Source organism: Myxocyprinus asiaticus, chromosome 45, assembly GCF_019703515.2.
Source record: "Myxocyprinus asiaticus isolate MX2 ecotype Aquarium Trade chromosome 45, UBuf_Myxa_2, whole genome shotgun sequence".
Taxonomy (NCBI): Eukaryota; Metazoa; Chordata; class Actinopteri; order Cypriniformes; family Catostomidae; genus Myxocyprinus; species Myxocyprinus asiaticus.
This window is the reverse complement of record NC_059388.1, coordinates 18,361,376-18,388,378: the sequence shown is the minus strand read 5'-3', so window position 1 is coordinate 18,388,378 and position 27,003 is coordinate 18,361,376. Positions and strand designations below refer to the sequence as shown.

General features: G+C 37.2%; 4 protein-coding genes across 5 annotated transcripts in view; 1 reads left to right on the top strand and 3 right to left on the bottom strand.

The window, feature by feature from the left end:
* The window catches only part of LOC127434848 (prestin-like), a 230,607-nt gene that overhangs the window by 161,521 nt on the left and 42,083 nt on the right, over positions 1 to 27,003 (bottom strand). The window lies entirely within an intron of this gene.
* On the bottom strand, positions 3,480 to 11,026 carry LOC127434846 (zinc finger protein 567-like). 2 transcript variants are annotated; one of them, XM_051687864.1, is made up of 9 exons: positions 10,307 to 11,026; positions 9,442 to 9,647; positions 7,074 to 7,151; positions 6,828 to 6,950; positions 6,640 to 6,750; positions 6,108 to 6,231; positions 5,394 to 5,979; positions 5,089 to 5,144; positions 3,480 to 4,993 (listed from the first exon to the last, which is right to left on the bottom strand). In XM_051687864.1, exons 1-9 carry the CDS (start codon positions 10,341 to 10,343, stop codon positions 3,651 to 3,653), a joined length of 2,664 nt encoding a protein of 887 aa, XP_051543824.1. In that variant the 5' UTR covers positions 10,344 to 11,026; the 3' UTR covers positions 3,480 to 3,650. The 2 variants fall into 2 exon arrangements, with proteins under 2 accessions (XP_051543824.1, XP_051543825.1); XM_051687865.1 differs by having other exon boundaries at positions 3,481 to 4,993; positions 6,828 to 6,923.
* On the top strand, positions 12,153 to 18,996 carry akr1b1.1 (aldo-keto reductase family 1, member B1 (aldose reductase), tandem duplicate 1). The gene is made up of 10 exons (XM_051687874.1): positions 12,153 to 12,346; positions 12,565 to 12,732; positions 13,042 to 13,158; positions 13,272 to 13,349; positions 13,444 to 13,566; positions 13,677 to 13,783; positions 17,910 to 17,991; positions 18,103 to 18,186; positions 18,347 to 18,429; positions 18,532 to 18,996. The coding sequence occupies exons 1-10, from the start codon at positions 12,284 to 12,286 to the stop codon at positions 18,572 to 18,574; spliced, it is 948 nt and encodes a 315-aa protein (XP_051543834.1). The 5' UTR covers positions 12,153 to 12,283; the 3' UTR covers positions 18,575 to 18,996.
* Positions 18,751 to 26,575, bottom strand: LOC127434852 (aldo-keto reductase family 1 member B1-like). Its single transcript, XM_051687873.1, has 10 exons — positions 26,404 to 26,575; positions 22,940 to 23,107; positions 22,695 to 22,811; positions 22,305 to 22,382; positions 21,993 to 22,115; positions 21,494 to 21,600; positions 21,299 to 21,380; positions 21,127 to 21,210; positions 19,965 to 20,047; positions 18,751 to 19,362 (listed from the first exon to the last, which is right to left on the bottom strand). The coding sequence occupies exons 1-10, from the start codon at positions 26,539 to 26,541 to the stop codon at positions 19,320 to 19,322; spliced, it is 1,023 nt and encodes a 340-aa protein (XP_051543833.1). The 5' UTR covers positions 26,542 to 26,575; the 3' UTR covers positions 18,751 to 19,319.

Sequence of the window (27,003 nt, the reverse complement as noted above, 5' to 3'; positions counted from 1 at the left end):
TGTCTCACCATCCAGTGGGCGGTCCTCACTCTCCAGTACTACCTGTTGGGGCGGGACTTCACCCTCTGCTCTGATCACGTCCCACTCCAATGGCTCCACCGCATGAAAGATACCAACACGCGGATCACCCGTTGGTATCTGGCTCTTCAGCCATTTAAGTTCAAGGTGGTCCACAGACCGAGAGCGCAGATGGCTGTCGCTGACTTCCTTTCTAGAAAGGGGGTAGACAGGCCGGATGTCTCCCCGGCCTGAGTCGGGCGGTGGGGATATGTGGCAGCAGGGGCGTGGTCAAGCGTCCGTCCGAAGAGAGAGAAAGCGGTAAGGGCGCTTACACCTGAGCTAGATTATGTTTAACACCTGTCTCTAATTCCAGTGAGCATGGGGAGAGCGGCATATAAGCAGCCACACCACCAGTAGAGGAGAGAGAGTCTGGCACAAGGAAGGCCACGGTGCTCCTGAAGCTGAAGCTGAAGCTGTTACGTTTAATCTGTTATGTTTGTAAAGCTGATGTGTTTAAGTGACTACGTGCCTGTGAAGCTGATGAGTTTGTGAAGTTGTAAAGCATTGAAGTGGCCGATTAAAAGTCCTACCTGAGCCTGGAAAAACCTGCTTCCCTGTGTTCTCCTTCCCTTCTGCTGTGAAGCTGATCTAAAATCCGATATGCCAAGGGTTTTAATTTGGTCAAGAATTGATCGATGAACATCGACAGTTGATACATCGATGCATCCTTACTTTTTTATTTATATGGGTATGGATGACTGCTGGCCTACCAGAATTAATACATATGCACATTAAATAAGTTATATATTGTCCATCCTAATGCTCAACTGGATGCTCAGTAGAGATTAAATCACATGTACAGGCTGTATTCACCATCTCTTGTAGCCTTGTGTTTAATTAGGGCACCTACGAAGTGTTTAACATGACTGAATCTTGTGTGTACAGCAGCATCAAACATCATGAGATCCATCCCTTTCATATTGAGAGTGAGTGTAATTAAACTTCTGTCAGTACTTACTCTGATTTTCAGAGGTGCATCACTTCTACAAGGCAAGATGATTCCGGTGAAAAAAGGGTGGGGATCGGTCAAAGTTGGCCACAGAATACAACTTCTCTCTCTGATTTTTATTAATTCAATAAAGCATATGAACTATATGCCTCCTTTGTGAAATTCCATTTTGATTGAGTGCCTCCAGCAACATAGCTGATAAAAACACTGGATGGGACCATTACATTTACAACTGCACTAAAAAATTAATTTTGAACTGCAGTGTCAAACGTAAATGTGACAGCTTAACAATGATTGACAGAATTTCACTGATAATCTTTTTGTTCCTGTACAATGACAATAAAGAGATTGAGTCTTTTGATTGACTATCTGCCTGTCATGCATGATAAAGATCCTAATAAACGGTGTTGGGTAAGTTACTCTAGAAAAGTAATTAATTACTAACTACTAATTACATCTTCTAGTGTTATTATATTACTGTACTAATTACTCTGTCTGAAAAGTAATTGCATTAGTTATTACTAATTACTTTTTTAAACCCTTATCAACCTCGACCAGATGAAAAATACAAGGATAGACATGAAACTGTTCTTTTAATTCTTTCAAATAAATCATATAAAATCAAATAAATTATTCATGAACTGGCCAAAGAATTTAAGAGGGCAGCGTTAAATTAGAAAACACATTTAATCATTAGACGTTAAATTTCGATTTTAAATTCACTATTGTTTTATATAGAATTGTTCTATAGTCTATACAGTATTTAACAGTTACATCAGAAGTAACTGAAATTAAATGATTGAAAATTAAGAGTAATCCCTTTCTTTTTTTATGAAAAAGTAATTTAATTACAATAATGAATTACTTAGTAATGCATTATACCCAACACTGCTAATAAATGAGAACAGACAAACCTATCCATCAACAAACCACAAAAACTGACTTTTTGAATTTGTCTCATTTATATGCAGACATGTTACTTGCTCAGGCTGAGTTTGCTTAAAATGTTTTCACTGCAGTCCATCGTTCAGTGTGATTTATACCCTTCACAAACAGCCTGTAAATGTAGAGCTGATATAGAGGTACATTTTCCTCTTAGAAACCAACTCAGTATTTCAAAGTCATATGGATCTTCAAAAGCAGAGTGTGCCTCCGGCATTAATAAATGACTCCGTCCCTCCTGCTGTATGTGGAAGGTCAGGGCACAGCCACTGGGCAGGTGGCACCCCATCCCAGCTGGAAACACTTACAGACAGAGTGAATGGGCCAAGAGACTCCAAACAACCACCCACATGAGTCTGCCCTTTGCTGCTTTGTGTTCTAATATAGCTGTATTGAATGTATGTTTCTCTGTGAGGGGACTCCATTAATGACAGCTTGCATTTTGCTTGTGAAATCAAGGGAGAGGAGAGAGACAAATGGATAGAGAAACATGTTGAATTGTGGAAAAATGGTTATTCATATGCACTCACTGTTTTTTTTTTTTTTTTATGGCAACCTCACACTTATATTATGTTTAAGGCCTGAGAGTCACCATTACCAACTTAAATTTTTGCATGTAAAAATCAGGCTGGTATTATGAATTATGACCTTTCCTAATTTGATTTTCAGCAATTTGTTCTTGCTGCGGTCAAATTGAGAATAAACCTATACAAGTCTAAGGAGTAAATTTCAAATATAAAGTGCTGGGCAACATCACGCACTTTATAAACCCAATTGCTGGTTGCTTATTACTCATCTTAATTAAAAAATATTTTCAGTGCTGAAAAATAATGCTGTCATACCTGTTCCCTTATGTCTGCCGTGTTATTAAAAGCGACTGGAGATTATGAAAACTGCACCCGTAACAGCATTGAACACGTGTAAATGGCATTGTGCTGGTGACATCTGGCGGACAGAACACACACTGCAGAGGACACGAACGAAGGTTTTTACTCCGTCACATGATAATTTTGGTTATCTTTCTTTAACAAAGGTTTAAATAACTGATTTACTATGCTATAAATTGTTCCAATTAACAGGACAAGATACACGTAAACGATAAGATACTGTGTGGGAACTATACAATATCTTTCAGAGTGGGGTCTGAAACGTATCTGTTTGATGCTTGTCAAGGGCAACCCAAATTGTCCTTTCCCGCCCCTAGTAGTTTAAACGTTTTAAACAAAACAAACATAACTTTTTGTGATATACTTGTTGTATGTAAATCTACAGTAATAAAAAAAAATAATCAAACCATGCTGTTTTCGACTTACCATACAATATTTACTTACTGTATGTTCGTGAGTGTCTAATTGGCGCCAAAAAGGTGTTTGAAAACTCTGTCGAAACGTTTCTAATGCAATATGTAGAATTTAAACTGTTCAGCATATGTACTTTTTAATACCCCTATCCTTTTGTTTTGATTTGCTTTGGGGGCATTAGCATTTAGCCCAGCAATTTTTAGCAATCTGCAGATCAAATCGACAACACCGTTTTTATTCATTTGTTCTTTTATTCTGGCACTCTGGAGCACTGATAATGACTTGATCATCTGAGTGAGAACAGACATAAAACAAAAAAGCAAAAGTATGTCATCGCTTGAACCTTGTAATACTGTGATCCTCTTTCACGTTTAGTAATGACAATGCCTGCAATAGTACTAAAAGGTACTAACTGTCCTACTTTCAGGTTTCTTTTCTTGGTGAATCTGCAGGTGCACCTTCAGATTATACGACTGTCGAAATCTTTTTCCGCACTCAGAGCACTGGAAGGGTTTCTCTCCAGTGTGAATCCGCAGGTGTCTCTTGAGGCGGTAAGAACTAAAGAAGCTCTTATTGCACTGGGAGCAGGAGTAGGGGCGTACACCCGTGTGGTGCCTCATGTGGACTTGCAAGTAGCAGGCTTGAGTGAAACTCTTTTCGCAGTCTGGGCACTGGAAAGGTTTGTGCCCCGTGTGGTAGCGCTGGTGCTTGAGCAACTCTCCAAAAGAAAAAAAGGCCTTTCCGCAGTCAGAACAGAGAAAAGGCCTCTCTCCAGTGTGTGTACGTTTATGTCGAGTCAGACTGGCCTTGAACGCGAATGACTTGTCACACAAGGTGCATTTGTAACTTTTCTCTGTGGTGTGGCTGGTTGAGTGTGAACAAAGAGAATTCTCTGTATTACTATTCTCGCCACAGTGTGCACAAGGGAAGGGTTTCTCTTTGGAGTGGGTCCTCTGGTGTTGCGCCAAAGCCCCACGGTAAAGAAACCCCTTTCCACAATCCATGCAACGGAACGGTCTGTCCTCAGATTGGATGTGTATGCGCTGGTGAGCCAAAAGAGCACCCCTATACGTGAACCCCTTCCCACAGGTACAAAGGAATGGTCTCTCAGGCTGGTGGGTCAACATGTGCCGTTTGTAGGTGGTTGAGCAGATGAAGGTAGAGTCACATTCTGTGCACTTATAGGGTCGATCTTCGTCATGGATACGCTTGTGTCTAATAAGAGCTGCCTGACAGCTAAGCTGCTTCCCACAGGAGTTGCAGCGATGCACCTTATCTTCAGGGTGGGTCTGGTGATGGTCTCTCCTGGCTGCGATGGAGCTAAAGGTCTCTCCACAGTACAGACAGTTGTAGGTCTGAGGTTTTTTCTTTTTCTTTTTTGGTTTCTTCTTTTTTTTCTGCAGAGAATCATTTGTTTGTGCATCTTCGGAGGCATGAACGAGTTGATGGCGGCGCAGGGCTCTCGAATGGGAGAAACTACGGCTACACTCAGACACCGGACAGAGAAAAGGACACTCCCCTGTGTGTGTGCGCTGATGGGCCTTCAGTAAGTATGGGAACCGGTAGCTTTTACCACAAATGTGGCAGCTGTTAGGCAACAATGGATCAACTGCAGCCTCTGCACCATCATCACTCCCCTTAACCTTAGTTGAGTGGACTTCCTTTATATGAATCCTAAGGTTTTCTTCCTTAGAGTCACTGAACGGGCATTGCAAGCATGAGAAGCTGTGAGAGGATCCATCTGCAAGAAGAAATAGTGATCAGCTGTTTGGTTTGGCTGCCTTGTGTATTCTGCTATGAAAAAGATGATGAGATGCCCAGAGAAATGTGATTCACCTCTGTTCCTTTCATCTGAAGTAAAATCAGACTCGTCAAAGCCTTTGATGACATCCCTAAAAAATAGGACATTTAACACATTTAGCAATGTTACCACAATCATTACAACAGGTCATTAATACCAGGTCTCAAAAGATTACAGTATAAATACAAAAACATTCTATATTCGCTCTGTGTACTCGGAATACTTTTAGACGAAGACACTTACAGGCTGTATATCTGTTCAAAAATATCTGTTTATCTAATGAATGCCACCACAGAATAACATGAATGAATTGTGACTACAAGCATCACCATCAGCTTACATGTCTGAGGGAACAGGATCTAACTCGGCTTGATTCTGCAGGTTTCTTGCATACATTCTTTTAGGAGTTGCTGACTTTCTCTTGTGCTTTTGAAGGTTCACTATTTTAATCTTCCATGTGGTCTTAGGCTTCCGTGCAGATCTGCGTGTGTCCAAAGGTATTTTTGGTACAGCATTTTCCTCAGTCACTGATTGTGTCGCCAAAGAGGGGCTACACGGAGACAGGATTTCTGACCGCTCAGCATTAGAGTCTGATTTCTCTGAAACCACCATCTCTGCCTCATCTTCGGATCTACGGTCTTTTTGAAGTGTTAGCACAGTATCATCCAAATTACAGCCAGATTTGTCTTCCCTCTTCTGCCCAGAGCCTGTGATGAGAGGTAACCGCTCTCCATCCTGAACATTTCCTACCTGAGCCTCTGTCCATTCAGACATCCCTTCCACTGTCTCCATGGCACTTTCCTCAAAGTGGTCTGAAGTTTGTCTAAAAATCTGAATGTGACCTACACCATGCTGAGGGATGTCAAATGGTTTACCAGAGAGTGTGGACAGGATGCAACTTCCTACACTTAGGGGCTGATGTGAAGCTGTAAAATAATGTGGTGCAGGTAATCACAGTGAATAAAGAGCATTTGTTATTGCATTTATGGCATTATAAAACGTTGCTTCTGTATCTGCAGCAAATCGACAAAGAGACTTTTAATAAGGTACTTACTGTTGGTATCTAAATGTCCGAGATTCTTGTGGTGGTCAAGGAGTGATTTCAGATGATCTGACTGACTCATGAACTCCTCACAATCTTTAGAAACAGGCAACGTGAGGTCAAGCCAAGCTAAAGTCTGAAAACAAAGTTATTGAAAGCACTTTTAGGACATATACGATTAGGTTTCAGCCTAATTTTGTACTGAAAACAGAAAGTATAATATCCATACAATAGACTGAAAGAGAAACTTCAGAATCAGTTTAGATCATAATGGAAAAACAAATGAGCATATGCACATAAGTTGCGATCAATGGCAAAAAACTCAAGTACATCTGTTAGAATATAGAACTAATTTTATCATTAGCATGAAGTTTAAAACTACAAATAATATTCAAAACATAATGTATAATTTGTGTTTGTGATTTGGCTTTGCTGAACCCCCATTTTACATAGTAAAAACAAATTCCATGTTTACTGTTCTTTTCAGGTTAATGGAGACTAGTTTCCTGGGAAGAATGATTCCAGATTCACCCTGACTGCCCACCTGTTGGAGGTCAGGGACTGGAAGTAAGTTCGCCAGCCTGGACAGGAAATGCCACATCAGAACCTGAATGGCTGAGTCAAAGTCAGTGCCAAAATCCACTGGAAACACATGCTGTAGAAATCAGGCAAAAGTGGTTACTGGTTCTAGAGTTAAGAATGTTTACAGAGTGCATGTTTATTAGATCTGACCTGGAAGAAATGCTCCCTCTCATCCACATCTTTAATGAGTTTTTGGACCAGCTCCACAAAACAAACACCTGCATCTCCCACCGCAGTGTTATCCACCTGTTTGGCATCACAGAATCCACCTGTCTGACATCACTCCTTAACATTTTAAAGTATTTAAAACATACAAATCTACAATATTATAAGATAAACATTTGAACGTTTAAAGCATCTCAAAATATAGTACTACAGAAGCTGAATGAGATTTACGAGCTGAATGCTGTTGAGGTGTGGCTGGATGGCGAGCATGTCGTCAGGGTCATCACTTTCACACAACTTCAATATGAGCTGGAGGGAAGAGAAAAAAGCTTTTAGTAAGGATAGTCTCCACCAGGGACTGAAAATGTTCCAAGGAACGTTTTTTTTTTTTTTGCACAACGTAACCGAAAACAGGAACAAAGTCCCTTTCAATTGTTTCGAAGAGAAAATGTTTTTGCTTTTTTTAGTTGTTGGTAACCGGTTAATAACCATTAATTTCGTTCCAGTAATTTTATTCATGAAACCAAAGTCGAAATGGTTTATTACAGTACATTTTCGGAACTACACCACTTCCTTTTGCCCAAAAAAATAGGCTTCTCTCTTTTAAGCTGAAAATGATAAGCATGTGCATTGATTCTGAAGGAAACTGCTGCATCACACATTTCTTTGCCTTACTGCATGTTGTGGATGTAGCCTTCAGTGACATACTGAAGACCTTTTACTAGACAACTATACATAATTACTATGTATACATGCACGGTTAATCCAGATACGAGAAAAAATATTGAGGTAAAAAGTAAATTTCTCAGTTGTTTCCAAGTCGTCACTGAATTATTGTTAGATATAATGCATTGATACAGATTTAATGCTGCTGGGTTGTGACTGCAAACAGATCTGTAATTAAAACAAATAATCAAAATGAAATAATTATTACATGTTTAGACGTTAAGTCCAAATACACTCAAACAGTGTGTGCATGCATGCAGTAGAGAGAGATTTTGGCTATTAATGGTTTTAGATGGACAGATATATTATTGAAGTATTTTAAATATTTTGGGGGATATATTTAATATTAAGAATATATATTTATTAAGACGTTATTTTATATAGGCTACTGTATACTTTGCTTGTTATGATTTCTATGCTGATAATTCCCCCACATGGGGAATATACACTGGCGGCCAAAAGTTCGGAATAATGCACAGATTTTGCTGTTTCAGAAGGAAGTTGGTACTTTAATTCACCAAAGTGGCATTCAACTGATCACAAAGTATAGTCAGGACATTACAGATGTAAAAAAAACAGCACCATCACTATTTGAAAAAAGTCATTTTTGATCAAATCTAGAAAGGCCCCATTTCCAGCAGCCATCACTCCAACACCGTATCCTTGAGTAATCATGCTAAATTGCTAATTTAGTACTAGAAAATCACTTGCCATTATATCAACCTCAGCTGAAAGCTATTTGGTTCGTTAAATGAAGCTTAACATTGTCTTTGTGTTTGTTTTTGAGTTGCCACAGTATGCAATAGACTGGCATGTCTTAAGGTCAATATTAGGTCAAAAATGGCAAAAAAGAAACCGCTTTCTCTAGAAACTCGTCAGTCAATCATTGTTTTGAGGAATGAAGGCTATACGATGCTTGAAACTGCCAAAAAACTGAAGATTTCATACAAAGGTGTACACTACAGTCTTCAAAGACAAAGGACAACTGGCTCTAACAAGGACAGAAAGAGATGTGGAAGACCAGATGTACAACTAAATAAGAGGATAAGTACATCAGAGTCTCTAGTTTGAGAAATAGACACCTCACATGTCCTCAGCTGACAGCTTCATTGAATTCTACCCGCTCAACACCAGTTTCATGTACAACAGTAAAGAGAAGACTCAGGGGTGCAGGCCTTATGGGAAGAACTGCAAAGAAAAAGACACTTTTGAAACAGAAAAACAAAAAGAAAAGGTTAGAGTGGGCACAGAAACACAGACATTGGACAACAGATAATTGGAAAAGAGTGTTATGGATCTTAATGCCATTGAGCTTTTGTAGGATCAGCTAGACTGTAAGGTGTGTGAGAAGTGCCCGACAAGACAGCCACATCCATGGCAAGTGCTACAGGAATGCCACTTTGGTGAATAAAAGTACCAATTTCTTTCCATAAGAGCAAAATCTGTACATTATTCCAAACCTTTGGCTGCCAGTGTACTAATATATATATATATATATATATATTTTTTTTTTTGTTTGTTTGTTTTTTTGCATATCACTTATTTTGGTTGAGGGAAGTCCTATATTTTGAGAATGTTTTTCAAGACCATGTCTCTTTTTTATTTATATTTTTCTTGAAAAATCTGGTAAGTGGTAGCACTGCAACTGGTTCATCACGCACCAGTTGTGCTGTCATTAAAAAAAAAATGTTATTAACCGTTCTTTAATTTCATTCTAACCGGTTAACAATTGAAAAGGAGACGGCAAAAGACTGGAACCAGAACGAAAAAACACAGTTTCTGCTCAGAACAAACCTAAATGGAAAATATTTCATTTTTAGTCTCTGGTTTCCACAATGATGTGTTTACAAATAACGCATCTGTGGTCACCTACCCTTGCGCGCAATCCCAGAATAAGCTCAACTCCTTGTCTACGACTAACTAGTTCTGGAACGGTCTCTGACACCAATGAAACAAAATCTGCCAGCATCCCATATTGCATGACATCCATTTGCTGCACAATTCTCCACATGAAAGCAGACATCAGGCGTATAGGAGGGACCAAGAGTCGTATGGAGGACAGAGGGAGGGGAGTTCTGTCTGAAATAAAAATTGCAAGGGATTTGAAGCCACCGTCAAAATCCACAAAATCAGCAAGTCAAACAGCTTGATATCTCAAGATTAAAAAAATCACATAGGGCTGTTTCTTCAACTTCAGGCAGTTTCATGTCCCAAGGGTTGATTTCTATTCAAAAAACTGATTTTAAGTGAAAATTATTTCTATCCATTTAAAAAACTGTCTCACAGTTGTGTTGTCATTTCCACCACACCAAACAATTTGGCCCCCCATTTTTTCTTTTCAGAATTGAGTGTACAAAGCTTCAGTGATGAGCATGCTTGAGATGACATGAGACAAGTAATGATTGAAGAAAACGAAGAGAAATCAAGGTAAATACCACACTTGTGAGCACAATATTTTTATTGGATTATATTTTTATTATTACAACCAAGCTATAATTTGGCAAATTATGCAAAACAATATGACAATATAATTTATTTGTGCTTTTAGCCTTAGAAATTAGCCTTAGCAAGACGGAGTCGGCCATAACTGTTGGACATTGCTTGTAGACAAATAAAAAAATAAACTACTGAGAGTGTGAACATGTTTTAATGAAACTTTGCTTCCTAGACGTCCACAGTGTTAAAACGCCCGAAGTTGAAGAAACACCCTTAAATGGATATGGGGTAATAACTCTCACCCATTTGCGCGGCTTGTTTGGGGAGTCCAATGTCCATATTTTCAAGGAGTTTCAATCCCACATAATACGCTGCTTGTTATATCGTGCAGTAAACTGGAGGAACATTACACATTTCACCTCCACAGGATGAGCTGATTTAAACGCAAATGTACATTACTTTACTGAACGTCTTTGATTCCAGTGTTGAGAGTCATGTGAAAGCAGCTACATCTAAAACTTTCGGTTGAAAACGAGGTATAGAGTTTCAAAATAAAAGCTTCTGGACTCCTCAAAGAAACTTGCTAAAAAGAATTAACAGTCCTTTTCTCACATCCAGGTAAATTACAGGAAAATTGTTGGGTTGCCTTTACTGGTAAATGTACCACATACCATCAATATGGAAATGTATGGTACAACTTCTTATTAAGGGAAATTGCCAGAGCAAAATGTACCAGTAGTTTCAAAAAGGTCGTGATCACACACAATCTCTAACCTGAAAAATGCAATAAATTTTCTAGAAAAGGCTGTATGAGTGAAAATGTTTAAGCATTGATTTATTGAGTTTGTTAGTTTTCATATATACATATATATATATATATATAGTTTTATATTTGTAACCTTATGTATGTGCTTTTTCATTCACTTTTTTATTTTATGTTGTATTAGGCTGACTCTTTTTTTATTTTTTATCCCCTTTTCTCCCCAATTTGGAATGCCCAATTCCCACTGCTTAGTAGGTCCTCATGGTGGTGCGGTTACTCACCTCAATCCGGGTGGCAGAGGACAAGTCTCAGTTGCCTCCGCTTCTGAGACCGTCAATCCATGCATCTTATCACGTGGCTCAATGTGCATGACACCGCGGAGACTCACAGCATGTGGAGGCTCTTGCTATACTCCGCGATCTATGCACAACTTACCATGTGCCCCATTGAGAGCGAGAACCACTAATCGCGACCACGAGGAAGTTACCCCATGTGACTCTTCCCTCCCTAGCAACCGGGCCAATTTGGTTGCTTAGGAGACCTGGCTGGAGTCACTCAGCACACCCTGGATTCGAACTCGTGACTCCTGGGCTGGTAGTCAACGTCAATACTCGCTGAGCTACCCAGGCCCCTATTTTCTTCTTTTTTTTTAATTATTATTATTACGCCAAGAACAATCTGCATACCTAAAGCAGTTACATACTGCAAAATTGAACATGGCAACAACAACAAAAGAATACATCAATTAATAAAACAGCCAGAGGGAAACATTTGTAAGAGTTGTTTGTTGTTTTTATTATTATTATTAATAATAATAATAATAATAATAAGCCCAATAAATATGTAACATAAGAATTAAAGTTAGGCTGGCTCTGTTCTGTATATCCCCTGTACTGTTTCTAAATTCAAAATAAAAGCATAAAAAAACCTAACAAAATAAATAAATATATACAGGTTATTTTAAAGTTATGTAATCTGAACATGTTTTACTGTTTTGTGTGTTTATCTTGGATGGATATATTTATTTTGCATATGTTCTGCCATGTTATAGGCTATAACCTTTAAAGTCAAAGGCAAATGCTATAATAAAATTTTTGTTTGTAGTATTGGTACTGTTGGTATTATATATTATTATTGTATTATTTTTGGCATTCACATGGTTTTCAGAGGCAAGATTAGATTATAATCTTGATTATATAAGATTATAATAAAAGGAGTATTAATGAGTTATAATATTAGTTATTTTAAAATAGGAACAAAACAATTTTCTTATTAAAAAAATATATATATCTATCTATCTGCAAACATGTCTGATGTTGGAATGTAAGGATTGAGGCACTTCTCTCCCTCCCTTTAAAGGGGTGGATTCAAGACCTGACCAATCAACTTCAGATGCAACCTCAGGTTATAATACCATCAGCCAACAAGGCTGCTAATGAAGAAGACTGTAGAGGTGTGAGGGTTAACAAATGCTCTGTATATTATATCTATTGAGTGCTCTATTTTAAAATTCATAATGACAACTGTAACTCTCTATAATGGTGCTAAAATGCCCATTGTTGGACTGGGTACATGGAGGGTGAGTATTTATTTTTTGCTGCTTTACCACAATACATTTTCATTTTGAATGCTTTATACTGTTGCTTTTACTGTTGTTTTAACATATATATACTTCTATAAACTAGAAGTGTTTTACAATGATTCTTTGATGAATTTTGTAATCTTTTTATATGCATTTTAATCATCATTTTAGTGATATAACAATTTAAAGTGAATTCAAATAAATACTTCCACCAGTCTGAACCAGGCCAGGTAAAAGAAGCTGTAAAGGCAGCCATACTGGCCGGCTACCGCCACATTGATGGAGCTCATGTCTATGAAAATGAGAATGAAGTTGGGACCGGTATAAATGCTATGATCAACCAAGGGGTGGTGAAGAGAGAAGACCTTTTCATAGTCAGCAAGGTAGATGCACATTTTAATTAGTTTCTGTGGCACATGACAGGAGGTCTCACATGGCCGGTCATGTGCTGAGGAATTTCACACAGCATCAAGCCAAGTCACTGATCTTACACGGTTATGTGTTTGTATAATGTGTATTGTTGTGTGTATTAATCCACTGTTACACATGCCCTAATTGGGTAAATACTGAAATGAAACACATGGTTAGAATTATGAAAAAAGGTTTATCACATAAGTAATACATTATTTGTAGAATTGTAAAGAATGTTTCACTTTATACAAATTTAAAACTAAATCCTGCATCTTTTGAAGCTGTGGTGCACTTACCACGAGAAACACTTGGTAAGAGGGGCATTTGAAAAGACCCTAAGAGACCTTAAACTGGACTATGTGGATCTCTACCTTATGCACTTTCCTATGGGTGTTAAGGTAGGAGTCATTCAGAATTGCTTACTGTATATTTAATGTATGTAATATTTAGTTGTGTCAGCAAGAACAATAAAAAGTTAACATTTATAAACAATGTACATTTAAACTGGCAGCCTGGAAAAGAGTTTTTCCCAGTTGATGAGGATGGCCGTGTTATTCCAGACAACAGCAACTTTCTAGAAACATGGGAGGTAAATAACCACACAGAATCAAAACAATTAATTACAATTAATGTAAGTTTTCTGCAACTATGAATTACCATGATTTTATATTGTGCTTACAAAGGCAATGGAGGAGTTGGTGGATGCTGGGTTGGTCAAGGCCATTGGTATCTCCAATTTCAACCGAGATCAGATTGAAGCAATCCTGAATAAACCAGGACTCAAGTACAAACCTGCCAACAATCAGGTATTGTGTTTCTCTCAATAAATCTGAAACAGATGGATTAAGACTTGGCTGTTCATAGCATCCAAAAACTTTTCTTTCTGTTGTCACCAATATTTATTTTTCATCCCCAGATTGAGTGCCACCCCTACCTGACTCAGGAGAAGTTGATTAACTACTGTCAGTCCAAAGGCATTACAGTCACTGCATACAGTCCTCTGGGTTCCCCAACCAGACCATGGTAGGTACCCTCATTATAAAAAAAAATTAATGAAAGACAGACCAGACAAACAAAAAAGTCTTGCATGATTTACTTAGGGTGAATAGAGCAAGATATGTAGATTGGACAGTCTATACAATTTGTGGCACATGAAAAATATAAATGGGTTGTTGACATGAAATGCTTTTGAAAGGTTGATATGTCCTGTGGTGTGACATGCTATACATTTACAGTATATATTCTTTAATCATTATTATGCATGCATTATTATCAGTGCTGGGTAGTAACAGATTACATGTAATCCGTATTACATAATCGGATTACAAAAATAAAGTACTTTAATTAGATTACTTTTTAATGGATTACATGATAATTTATTAATCAGGCAAAGGTAGTAAATTGTTCATAATTAATCCCTCTTAGTCTTTTAAATAATTTAATTTTTATTTCCAAACTGCACCCACATACTGTACCTTATACCTCCAGCCATAATTACACTTAAGAGGCATTAGTTTTAGTTTCGTCAATTGCTTTTGTACTCGGCTTCAAAAATTTACATGAATGCCTTTTTGCTTTTGTGACAACTTTTTAGAAGGTTTTTTTTTTTTTTTTTTACATTGATTCACAAATATAACTAGTCTGATCTGTTATCACACATCATGGATGGCATTTGAACTGTCAGAATTGCTGGAGCAATAACATTTTAATTGCCTTTTTTTTTTTACTCAGAAACAGACAAATGGCGAGTAAAAACGTACACAAAACATCATATTTTGATCCATAAATTTTTCTTTAATGCATTAAAGCAATATTGTCAAAATGGTACAAGTTTATTCTACTTAAATCCATGTGACATCAAATAAACAATTAGATCAGAAGTAATCCAAAAGCAATCAGATTATATTACATTAAAATGTAATCCACAAGATTACTTACTAAATATTTTGTCATGTAATTTGTAATCAGTACCCGATTACAATTCAGAAGTAATCTACCCAGCACTGATTATTATGCATCTTATAATAATTGAGAGACTACACTGAATATTTCTATTTTAAAAAATTCTTTTTTCACTACAGGACCATTTAAAATTAATTAGTAATGGCTAAAAGGTGATTAAAATGGTTTATATATACACTGATGAGCCAAAATATAATGACCACTCACAGGTGAGGCGAATAACGTTGATCATCTCCTAATAAGGCCACATGTCAAGGTCTGGGTAGATTAGATGTAAGCAAACAATCAGTTCTCATAGTCAGCTTGCTGAACGCAGGAGAAATGGGCAGGAGTAAAAACCTGAACGACTTTGACAAGGGCCATATTGTTATGGCCAGACGACTGGGTCAGAGCATCTCTGAAACGGCAAGGCTTGTGGGGTGCTGTCGGTCAGCAGTGGCGAGTACCTACCGACAGTGGTCCGAAGAGGGAAAAACCACAAACCGGCGACAGAGTGTTGGCCGCCCAAGGCTCATCGATGCGCGAGGACAACGAGGCCTCTTTCAGCAGGGTAATGCGCCCTGCCACACTGCACATATTGTTTGGGAATGGTTTGAGGAAAATGATGAAGAGTTCGAGGTGCTGCCCTGGCCTCCAATTTCCCCAGATCTCAATTGAGATTGAGCATCTGTGGGATGTGCTGGACCAACAAGTCCAATCCACGGCAGCTTCCCCTCGAAACTTACAGGACTTGAAGGATCTGCTGCTAATTTCTTGGTGCCAGATACCACAGGACACCTTCAGGTATCTTGTGGAGTCCATGTCTCGGTGGGTTGGCGCTGTTTTGGCAGCACACAGAAAACCAACAGCATATTAGGCAGGTGGTCATAATGTTTTGGCTCATCTGTGTATATATACATATACACTCACCGGCCACTTTATAGGTGCACCTGTACGTCTACTTATTCATGCGATTATCTAATCAGCCAATTGTGTGGCAGCAGTGTAATGTATAAAACCATACAGATATGGGTCAGGAGCTTCAGTTAAAGTTCACATCAACCATCAGAATGGGGAAAAAAATTTATTTCAGTGATTTAGACCGTGGCATGATTGTTGGTGCCAGACGGGCTGGTTTGAGTATTTCTGTAACTGCTGATCTCCTGGAATTTTCATGCACAAGAGCCTCTAGAGTGTAAAGAGAATAGTGTGAAAAACATAAAACATCCAGCGAGCTGCAGTTCTGTGGGCGAAAATGTCTTGTTAATGACAGAGGTCAGAGGAGAATGGCCAGACTGGTCCAAGCTGACAGGAAGGTGACAGTAACCCAAATTAACACGCGTTACAACAGTGCTATGCAGAAAAGCGTTTCTGAATGTACAACATATTGAACATTGAGGTGGATGGGCTACAGCAGCAGAAGACCCCTCCGGGTACCACTACTGTCAGCTTAGAACAGGAAAATGAGGTTGCAGTGGGTACAGGCTCACCAAAACTGGAAAGTAGATGATTGGGAAAACATCGCCTGGTTTAACAAATCTGGATTTCTGCTGAGGAGCACAAATGGTAGGCCCACTGCAGCCTCAGTTTTCTGTTCTTGGCTGACAGAAGTGGAACCTAACATGGTATTCTGCTGTTGTAGCCCATCCGCCTCGAGGTTCAACATGTTGTGCATTCTGAGATGCTATTCAGCTCACTACAATTGTACCATAGCCTTTCTGTCAGCTAGAACCAGTCTGGCCATTCTCTGTTGACCTCTCTCATCAACAAGGCATTTTCGTCCACAGAACTGCCGCTCACTGTTTTTTTTATTTCTTTTTTCGCACCATTCTCTATACACTGTAGAGACTGTTGCGCTTGAAAATCTCAGGAGATCAGCAGTTACAGAAATACTCAAGCCTGTCTGGCACCAACAAACATGCCACGGTCTAAATCACCGAGATCAATTGTTTTTCTCCCATTCTGATGGTTGATGTGAACATTAACTGAATCTCCTGACCCGTATTTGCATGATTTTATACATTACACTGCTACCACATGATTGGCTGATTAGATAATCGCATGAATAAGTAGATATACAGGTGTACTTAATAAAGTGACCAGTGAGAGTGAGAGTGTGTGTGTGTATATATATATATATACACACACACACACAACTGGTCAAAAGTTTTGAAACACTTATTCTTTATTATACATTTTTTTCACATTTTAAAATAATAGTAAAGTCATCAAAACTATGGAATAACATAAATGGAATTATGGGAATTATGTTGTGACTAAACAAAATCCAAAATAAATCAAAACTGTGTTATATTTTATCATCTTCAAAGTAGTCACCCTTTACCTAGAATTAGCAGACATGTACTCTTGACATTTTCTCAACCAACTTCTTGAGGTATCACCCTGGGATGCTTTTTAAACAGTATTGAAGGAGTTCCCATCTATGTTGAGCACTTATTGGCTGCTTTTCTTTATTATTTGGTCCAAGTCATCAGTTTCAAAACCTTTTTTCTTTTTTAAATAAAATTTTAGTTTTGTAATGAAATAAATGAATATGTTGGCACAATTATATTATTGTCTACAAAACTAATTTCAAACATTTAAGCATACGCCTTCAGATCAAAAGATTTTTAAGATCATGAGAAACATTTCAGTCAAGTGTTTCAAAACTTTTGACCAGTAGAGTGTGTGTGTGTGTGTGTGTGTGTGTGTGTGTGTGTGTGTGTGTGTGTGTGTGTGTATATATATATATATATATATATATATATTTTTTTTTTTTTTTTTTTACACATACACATTACTGTGCAAAAGTCTTGGGCACATAAGATGTTTCACAACAACATTTGTCTTAAGATAGTTATGTATATCTTCAGCTTTAGTGTGTCAATAGGAAATATAAATTTTAGACTCCCAAACATTACTTTTGTAAATAGAATAGAAGAACAGGGAACCCTACAACAGATAGCATGGCCCCCACAGACCCCCCACTGAACATCTATCAGTCTGGGATTAAATGAAGAGATAAAAGCTATTGAGACAGCCGAAATAGATATAAGAACTGTGGCAAATTCTCCAAGAATCTTGGAACATCCTATTTGCCAACAACCGAATATTGATTTAGCTTTTTGTTTTGTTTACTGGACTTATTACTGGATGGAAATATTTAATCAGTCTACATATTAATACATATAGATTATACTTTCTCTAGGGCAACGCCAGATGAGCCATCTCTGCTGGAAGAACCAAAGATCAAGGCCATTGCAGATAAGCATGGTAAAACCACAGCACAGGTAGGTGTAAACTCACATGTTGCAAGTTTTTTTGTATTGCTTTAAGTCAACACATATCCATAAACTGTTTATGGATCACAAAGATTGTTCTTTGTCATATGATATGCTCAGGTCCTAATCCGCTTCCACATGCAGAGAAATGTTGTGGTTATTCCTAAATCTGTCAACCCTGCCAGAATCAAAGAGAATTTCCAGGTATTCCTATTTTAATTAAACCATTTCTATATGTTAAACGAGTACTGAATTAACAGATAACTGATAACAACACATATACATATCAATGTAATGTACATGTTATTCAGTGTTTATGTATGTACAGTATATATCTACAGATGTGGTTCTTTTATTGCTGCAGGTCTTTGATTTTGAGATGAGTAAAGAGGAGATCAACACTATAATGAGTTTTAACAGAAACTGGAGAGCTTTTATGTTGGAATGGTGAGTCATGGTTATGTAGATTGATGTAGACTTTGTATCCATTTGTGTAGTATTAAATTCCTGGAAACATCAACTAATGGCCTACTTTCTTTCTTGTTGCAGGGCTTCCAATCATAAGGATTATCCATTGCATGCAGAATATTAAAGCTAATATATATATATAATATAGTATGATAACATATGGCAAGGAAGTGATAACTGATAAACACGGTTATGTATAAAAACCACATTATCAGCATTTATTTAACTGAGATTAAGCCACTGTAGGGTAAAAAACTTGGATAAATGTCCAAATAAGTTGTTAAAGACAAAACAGAGATGTTTGAGTTAGGAGTTTATGTTGATCTTCAACGCATCAGACAACACACCAAACATTAGATGATCTTGCAAATAAACTGGAAGTGCTTTTATATCAAATTATACAAATATTGTCAACATTTTAAAAAAATATATATATATATTCTCTGAACCAATTCATAACTTGTTAAAGCATGCACTTTATCATTTTAATTTACCAATTGGGCAAAGTCTATAACATCTTTCAAATAAAACTTCTAGTTACATGTGCATACTTGTAATTTCATCTAATTTCTTAATGAGGAATTGTTTTTTGTTTGTCAGGTGCAATAATTGTGTGTACACCAAACTGTGTAACTGTTACAGCCATCAATTTACATTAATACTAACAAATGAGACATGTCTGAGGTCAGTGGAGAATTTGGCAAAGTTATAGCTATAACAAAGCACATAAGGATGAACTGCAAGCTTTACCATTTTCTCAGTATCAGTGAAAAACTGTTTTGCAAGTACATTAATCATCTGCCAAGACAACAATTCCAGGAGCAGAGGAATTCATTTCCACCAGACAGCATGTTTTGAGATGTCATCTTTTAATACTCGGCATTAAATGGGTAGTCTCTGTGCTTTACACCCCTGGGATGACAGATGAGGAGGGAAATCACACATTAACTATAATATTACTATAATATGATGCAGAGTGAAACTGTTTCACAGTTTGCATAAGCACAATGGCAGGCTTTCACAATGACAGCACTTCTGTTGTGTAATCAAACTGGTGCTATACAGAAAATAACATGCTTTTTGGGTTACCACATGCAGTATTTCCTTTGAGGGCCATCAATTATAAAATGGCTATGGCCTACTGAGAAGTATTACAAACTACTAATAACTATTGCAAATCAGTATGAAACCTGATTTACATGAGGAAGGAGATCACATTTATATTCCAAAACCTTAGTGATCAACAAGGAATGGAACCCAAACCCCAAACTGTAGCTATAAACTGCTTAATCATCTGGATTAAATCAAATTCACTGAATAGAAAGTGCTGTTTGTGTGCCTGTTACTGTGTGCTGTGTCCATAACTTGCATAAAGCCTGACAGAGACATATTTCACGCCCATATTATAAAATTAATATACGCTGCTTGCGCAAGCAGTGTGAAACAGGCCTAAGATGCATCCTTCAATACCGCTCTAATTTCTTCTCTTTTCACATAGAGTAAAACATACTCACCAATGCATTGGACAAACCCTGAAGTTCCGGTTGAAACCCAAAATGGTCTTCATGTCTTCATCGCTCAGTTCAAAATCAAACACCTGTGGAGAAATATTAAATGACAATTCAACATCTTTCTCATCATTCTTATGCACAAAGGCATCACTATGATTCAGAGACCTTACAGATATGACATTAAAATTTACTCTATTTACTTTCCCCATGTATGCCCCAGGTCTTGCTATGCAAAAACATCTTATATCATGATAACAGTATAAATATATACACCCATATAGCACTTTTTTGGGGGGAGAATCAAAAATTGGTTAATTTATTAAAAAACATATTGTACAGCCTATTTTTGGATAAACCAGTCAGTGATTTATATACTTCCAAATACTTCCTCTCAAATACTTTTCTTTTTATTTGAAACTTAACAATAGTCCAAGTAAAAAAATAAAAATACAGTTTGCAGATAAATTTGTTCTGCTCTGTGTTGGCTTTTATGAACCTAAACAACAGATGTTGCACCTGTTTTAATAACAAGCTCCTCTTAATTTTCTTTACTTGATTGGGAGTCATCCCGTTCTGTGGAGATATTTTTCAGGATTTTCCTTGGTCAAAAATAATTGAGTAGCACAACTGATCCCGCTCTGCACTCTCCTGTAAATATCGGGAAGCCTGCTGGACTCGCGCACACTTGCTCCAGAGATAGCACACGCGACACGCACATGAAACACATGAGCGTATCAGATGAGAATCATATTAAGTGCTTAGAAGACGCCGAACATGAGATGAAGGTCATTGAATTTGCAAACAATTTTTAATGCCATAAAAATGCTGTCCATGTTTTTTAAATTCTCTGAGTCTCACATGAAGCCCTGCCCACTAATAGAAAAGCACACATTGCGTACATGGATATTATCGATATCGATTGACACTTTATATCATCGCCGCGACATTTATCGTCATCTAGCCCAGTCCTAGTCACCGCTCATGAAAAAATATATATTATTAATATTAACCTATAATAAACATCACATTATGGAAGTTAAATGTACAACAATCAAATGCTGTTTCATGTTGTCTTTAAGAGGACACAATTTCATTGACTATGTTGGCCACATTTCTAATAATACAATGTGAATGAGTTCTGAATGTATGGCTGAGATGAACTTACTTGAAAGTTCTCTTGAATACGCTGAGGTGTAACTGACTTCGGGATGACGATCACATTTCTCTGAATCTGGAAGCAGATGAGGACCTGTACATGGTGACAAATAGACATGTCATGTTTTAAGTCTATAATAAGCTCTAAATGATGTAGGTGGCTGCCTCCTTAGTGTCTTTACCTGGGCGGTGGTCTTTTTGTGTTTCTCTGCTATTGCTTTGATGTTTGGGTCATCAAGCAGTGAGGGATCTTCTGGTTTAGCCCTAAGTTTGAAAGATAAATGTCATTCATTTAAACCATATAAGGTCACCAACTGCACTCACATACTACAACGCAATACAACTCAAACTAATTTCAGCACATCGGAAAGGCCTACCATGGTCTGTCTGGAGAACCGAGGGGACTGTATGCAGTAACTGTAATGCCTTTGGATTGGCAGTAGCTAATCAGCTTCTCCTGATTCAGGTAGGGATGGCATTCAATCTGGAAGTAACAACAATCCAAAATGTTGGGTATCAGATATGAGATCCTTAATATTAATTATTTAGTTTATCATGGGATACAGGATAAAAGTGAGCTCACTTTGAATACAAGAACATAAAAGCACACTATTCCCAGTTCTCAAGTATAAAATCCTCCCCTAAAGTAAACACTTTGCCTGCACGCTGCAATGCAGACAGCGTCCTAATAATTGAAGACCATAATCAGACAAAGAACATGCCTGTCCTTGACAAATAGCAGGAAATTAAAGGAGCAATTGCATTACACAGTTGCTGGGGGTGAAATGCTTTTTATTAGATAAATGTTGATCTTTATCTAAAACATTAGTCAAAAGAAACAACACTGGTGGCCTTTAAAGAGTATAAGGTACTGACTTGATTGTTAGCCGGTTTGTACTTGAGTCCTGGTTTATTCAGGATTGCTTCGATTTGTTCTCTGTTAAAGTTGGAGACACCAATGGCCTTGACTAACCCAGCATCTACCAACTCCTCCATTGCCTACAACATAAACATTACACAATGTTTAATTTCAACAGCTTCAAAAATGAGTAGCCAATGTGAGCTGGAATTGCAATGGCAAGCAATTATTATAATTATTTTAATAATAGTACAAACGAATGCTTGTCGATGTCAACAATAGAATCAAATGAAATGTACTAGTCCATGTACTTGTTGAGGTCATCTTACCTCCCAGGTGTCCAAGAAATTGGTGTCATCACTGATGGTTAACCCTTCGCTGTCCAGTGGGAACAACTCTGACCCAGCCTGAAAAGCAACAATGACATCCAACAATATTCTTTACTGAAACAGCACAGGTGTTACTGTCTGATCTTAGTAATTACACCAAATCATCACCACTCTTGGCTTTCATTATGACAACCAACACTGAATGCAACCCATGAATGAGTGACAGACAAACTGTAGAGAAGTGGTTTTATAGGGACTTTCGGAAGTTACAAGTCAAATTGTTAAGGGGTCTACGTATTTATGGAGCCCATGCCTTAACAAAAAGTTTTAAATAAGTGCGTCGCTACAAAAATTGCAGAGACGTCAAAATTTCTCAAACTAATAAAGCACCTTAAAGCCCATTGGCCAGTGAACCAGGTACAGATCCAGGTAATCCAACTTAAGGTCACTTAAAGTCTTCTGACAAGCACCCTTCACTAGGGACTTGTCGTGAAAGGTGCACCAAAGCTTTGAAAGCAAAATAAATGTGATTAAATGGTTTTCATTAATCATAAAGAAACTATTTCTTATTCATTTTTAACAAATTTCATGAAATTCTTGAAATAAATGGTGTTTAACAGGGCAAGCTTACATACCTTGCTGACCACAAACAGCTCCTCTCTCTTTACCACACCATCTTTAATCATGGCCTGAATTCCCTCTCCAACCTCTGTTTCGTTCTGGTACACAAAGGCCCCATCAATGTGTCTGTACCCTGCAGCAATGGCTACTTTGACAGCCTCTGCCACTTTACCCGGAGCAGACTTTAAGAAAAACGGCAGTACAGCGATCCCATCAGTAAAACTAAATTTTTAATATATGACAGATGTCACACATCCTGGAGATCTCATAAACAGATGGAAAAGAAAATATTTCAGAACAATTTTGTCACTCTAATGCGAGACATTTTGGGTGATTCTCATGAAACCTGTCAAGAAAATGTCCTGGTGATATTTAACCCCAAATCAATATAAAATATGAAATTAAATTTTGCATTAAAAAAAAAATTAAGCCTGCATTTAGGACCATTAAGATTTTTTTGCATTGTGACATTTTCCAGACACTTAAAGATATAGTTCACCCAAAAATGAAAATTCTCTCATCATTTACTCACCCTTATGCCATCCCAGATGTGTATTCTTCAGCAGAACACAAACAAAGATTTTTAGAAGAATCTCAGCTCTGTAAGTCCATACAATGAAAGTGAATGGGTGCCAACATTTTGAAGCTCCAAAAATCACATAAGACAGCATAAAAGTAATTCATAAGACTCCAGTGGTTAAATCAATGTCTTTAGAAGTGATATGATAGGTGTTGGTGAGAAACAGATCAATATAAGTACATTTTTACTATATATTCTCCTCCCTGCTCAGTCAATTTCCACTTTAATTTTCACTTTCACATTCTTCTTGAGTTTTTGATGATTCACCTTCTTCATGCATACACCCCCTACTGGGCAGGAAAAAGAATTTCTAGCAAAAAAGGACTTAAATATTGATCTGTTTCTCACACTCACCTATCATATCGCTTCAGAAGATATAGAATTAACCACTGGAGTCTTATGGATTACTTTTATGCTGCCTTTATGTGCTTTTTGGAGCATCAAAATGTTGGCACCCATTCACTTACATTATATGGACCTACAGAGCTGAAATGTTCTTCTAAAAATCTTCATTTGTGTTCTGCAGAAGAAAGAAAGTCATACACATCTGGGATGAGGGTGAGTAAATAAGAGAATTTTCATTTTTGAACGAACTATCCCTTTAAGCACATCTTACCAACCAAATTCGCATTACCACAACAAGTCTAGGCATTTTCCTTTCACTGTTCCCATTGATTTCAATGATAATTCTCATTACTGTAACACAAGATAGCAATGCCTAGCAACATGATAGCAAAGCCTAGCTTGAAGCTAAAACATTTTAGCAATGCCTAACAACAAGCTAACAATGCCTAGCTACATGCTAAAACCTGCCTAGCTACATCCTAAAATGCTACCAATGCCTAACAAGCTAGCAATGCCTTGCTAAATGCTAAAAAATGTTATCAATGCCTAACAACAAGCTAGCAATGCCTTGCTAAATGCTAAAAAATGTTATCAATGCCTAACAACAAGCTAGCAATGCCTTGTCAAATGCTAAAAAAATGCTATCAACGCCTTGCTAAATGCTAAAAAATGTTATCAATGCCTAACAAGCTAGCAATGCCTTGTTAAATGCTAAAAAATGCTATCAACGCCTAACAACAAACTAGCAATGCCTAGCTACATGCTAAAAATGCTATCAATGCCTAACAACAATCTAACAATGCCTAGCTACATGCTAAAACCTGCCTAGCTACATGCTAAAATGCTACCAATGCCTAACAACAAGCTAGCAATGCCTTACTAAATGCTAAAAAATGCAATCAATGCCTAGCAGCAAGTTAGCAATGCCTAGCTACATGCTAAAACCTGCCTATCTACATGCTAAAAATACCACCAATGCCTACCAACAAGCTAGCAATGCCTACCTAAATGCTAAAAAATGCTATTAATGCCTAACAACAAGTTAGCGATGTCTAGCTACCTGCTAAAACCTGCTTGCTAGCAATGCCTAGCAGCATTCATCCATCCATCCATCTAAAGGTTTATCTAGCTAGCTGGTTGGTGGTCTGTATAACCATCAAACTTAAAACTATTTTAAACTTTCAGAAAAGGCTTTGTCAAGACAAACTTTACTGTCTAATTACTGCTGTTGTACAATGTATTTTTTAATAAGCAAAAATGAAAGGCACTCATACTTCACAAATTAAATACGGTTTTATATATACACACACACACACACACACACACACACAGTACTGTGCAAAAGTTTTAGGCACTTGGGAAAAATGTTGCATAGTGTGGATGTCTTCAAAAATAATGCCATAAATAGATTTCATTTATCAATTAAAGTTACACAAAGTCCAGTTGTTGGCAGATAGGATGTTCCAAGCTTCTTGGAGAATTCACCACAGTTCTTCCATTTCGGCTGCCTCAATTGCTTCTGTCTCTTCTTGTAATCCCAGACTGACTCAATATTCAGTAGGGGGGCTCTGTCAGGACCATGCCATCTGTTGCAGGGCCAAAGAAATGTTTGGGAGTCTAAAATGTATATTTCCTATTGACACACTAAAGCTGAAGATATAAATAACCATCTTAAGACAAATGTTTTTGTGAAGCATCTTATGTGCCTAAGACTTTTGCACAGTACTGTATTATATATATTACACACAATATATATTAGAATTGTGGGTATAATGTGCATAACTGTCATGTAAATTGTCACCATAAAAAAAGATACAGACTTCATTACATGCAAAATATACTTTCTTTGTTTCTTCTTCTAAAATAGCACCAGTACAATTTCTTTAAATGTTTCGTAAGAACCACTTTTAACGTTCACCATGTGTTCACAGAGTGTTTTGAAAAGACCGTTTCAACATGATTCTTGCGTTTGAGATCAGGAATTCTTGACCTTTGGCCTCTTTAGATTATATCTCTCATGTTATCTTTCTAATAAAAGTCTTATTGAATGTTATCAGCCTAAAGCCACACACAAGACTGATATCTGTGGATTTGCTTTGTCACTGTGAGCAAGCAAGTCCTCTCGTTAATTTAACCTTGCAGGAACTTTAAAAAACTCTTCCAGTTTCATGTCCGCTTTTTTTTTTTTTTTTCCTTCTAAAAGCAAACATTAATTTTCTAAAAATTACTCAACGCAGATTATTTACTAGTGTGACTTTATTAATAACGTCATTTTTTTCACATAATTAAACTATCGAAATCGTGCAAACTTTTTGTTGAATAACCCGATTTACAATTATTTTTTCTTTTTTTGCAGCTACGCCCGTCCGTTTACCGTTTGTTTTGCAGTCACATAATTACTGTGCAAAGACATTCTAACAGCATCTTTTATTTCCTCTTTTGCATGCTTTAAAATGTGTAACTTATTATATAGGCATGAACTGACCATGCAACGTGCCGACTTATGCAATGCAACTTGATCGCTCTTTATTAACTGAAGTAACCAGACTATACCTTCCATGTGCCCAGACCGATGACGGGCATCTCTGCCCCGGTATTGAGCTTCACAGACGTTACCATTACGAAAGAGAAACGTATTTTCAAAGAAACGTTTAATGTCAGCCGCTTGTCCACACTTCTTCCTCTATGCATCGATTGCTCCGGTCTGAACGCTATTTAGTTCCAAGTCAGGTGACATACGCGCCACTGACGTCACTGCGAATTTAACGATCAATCCTATTGTGGAGAAAAACTGATTTCCCTTTTTGTGTGCTGTCAGATTTGCAGCTCCATTATACATTTTTGTGAATTTTATACATTTATATTTGCATTATATAGGCTTAATGTCAAAAAAGTACAATTTAAATTAATGTTTGTCAATCTGCACGTATATTTCGAGTATTTATTTATTTTTTAATTATTATTATTTAACAAAAAAAAGAAAAAAAAAGAAAGAAAATACAGAGTTAAGTGTAAAGAACATACATTGTTGCTGTGAAATAAAGGAGCACTGTGGGTGTAAACAAATACTTAATATAAATCGTTTTTTAACAAGTCAAAAAGGCATATATATATATATATATATATATATATATATATATATATATATATATA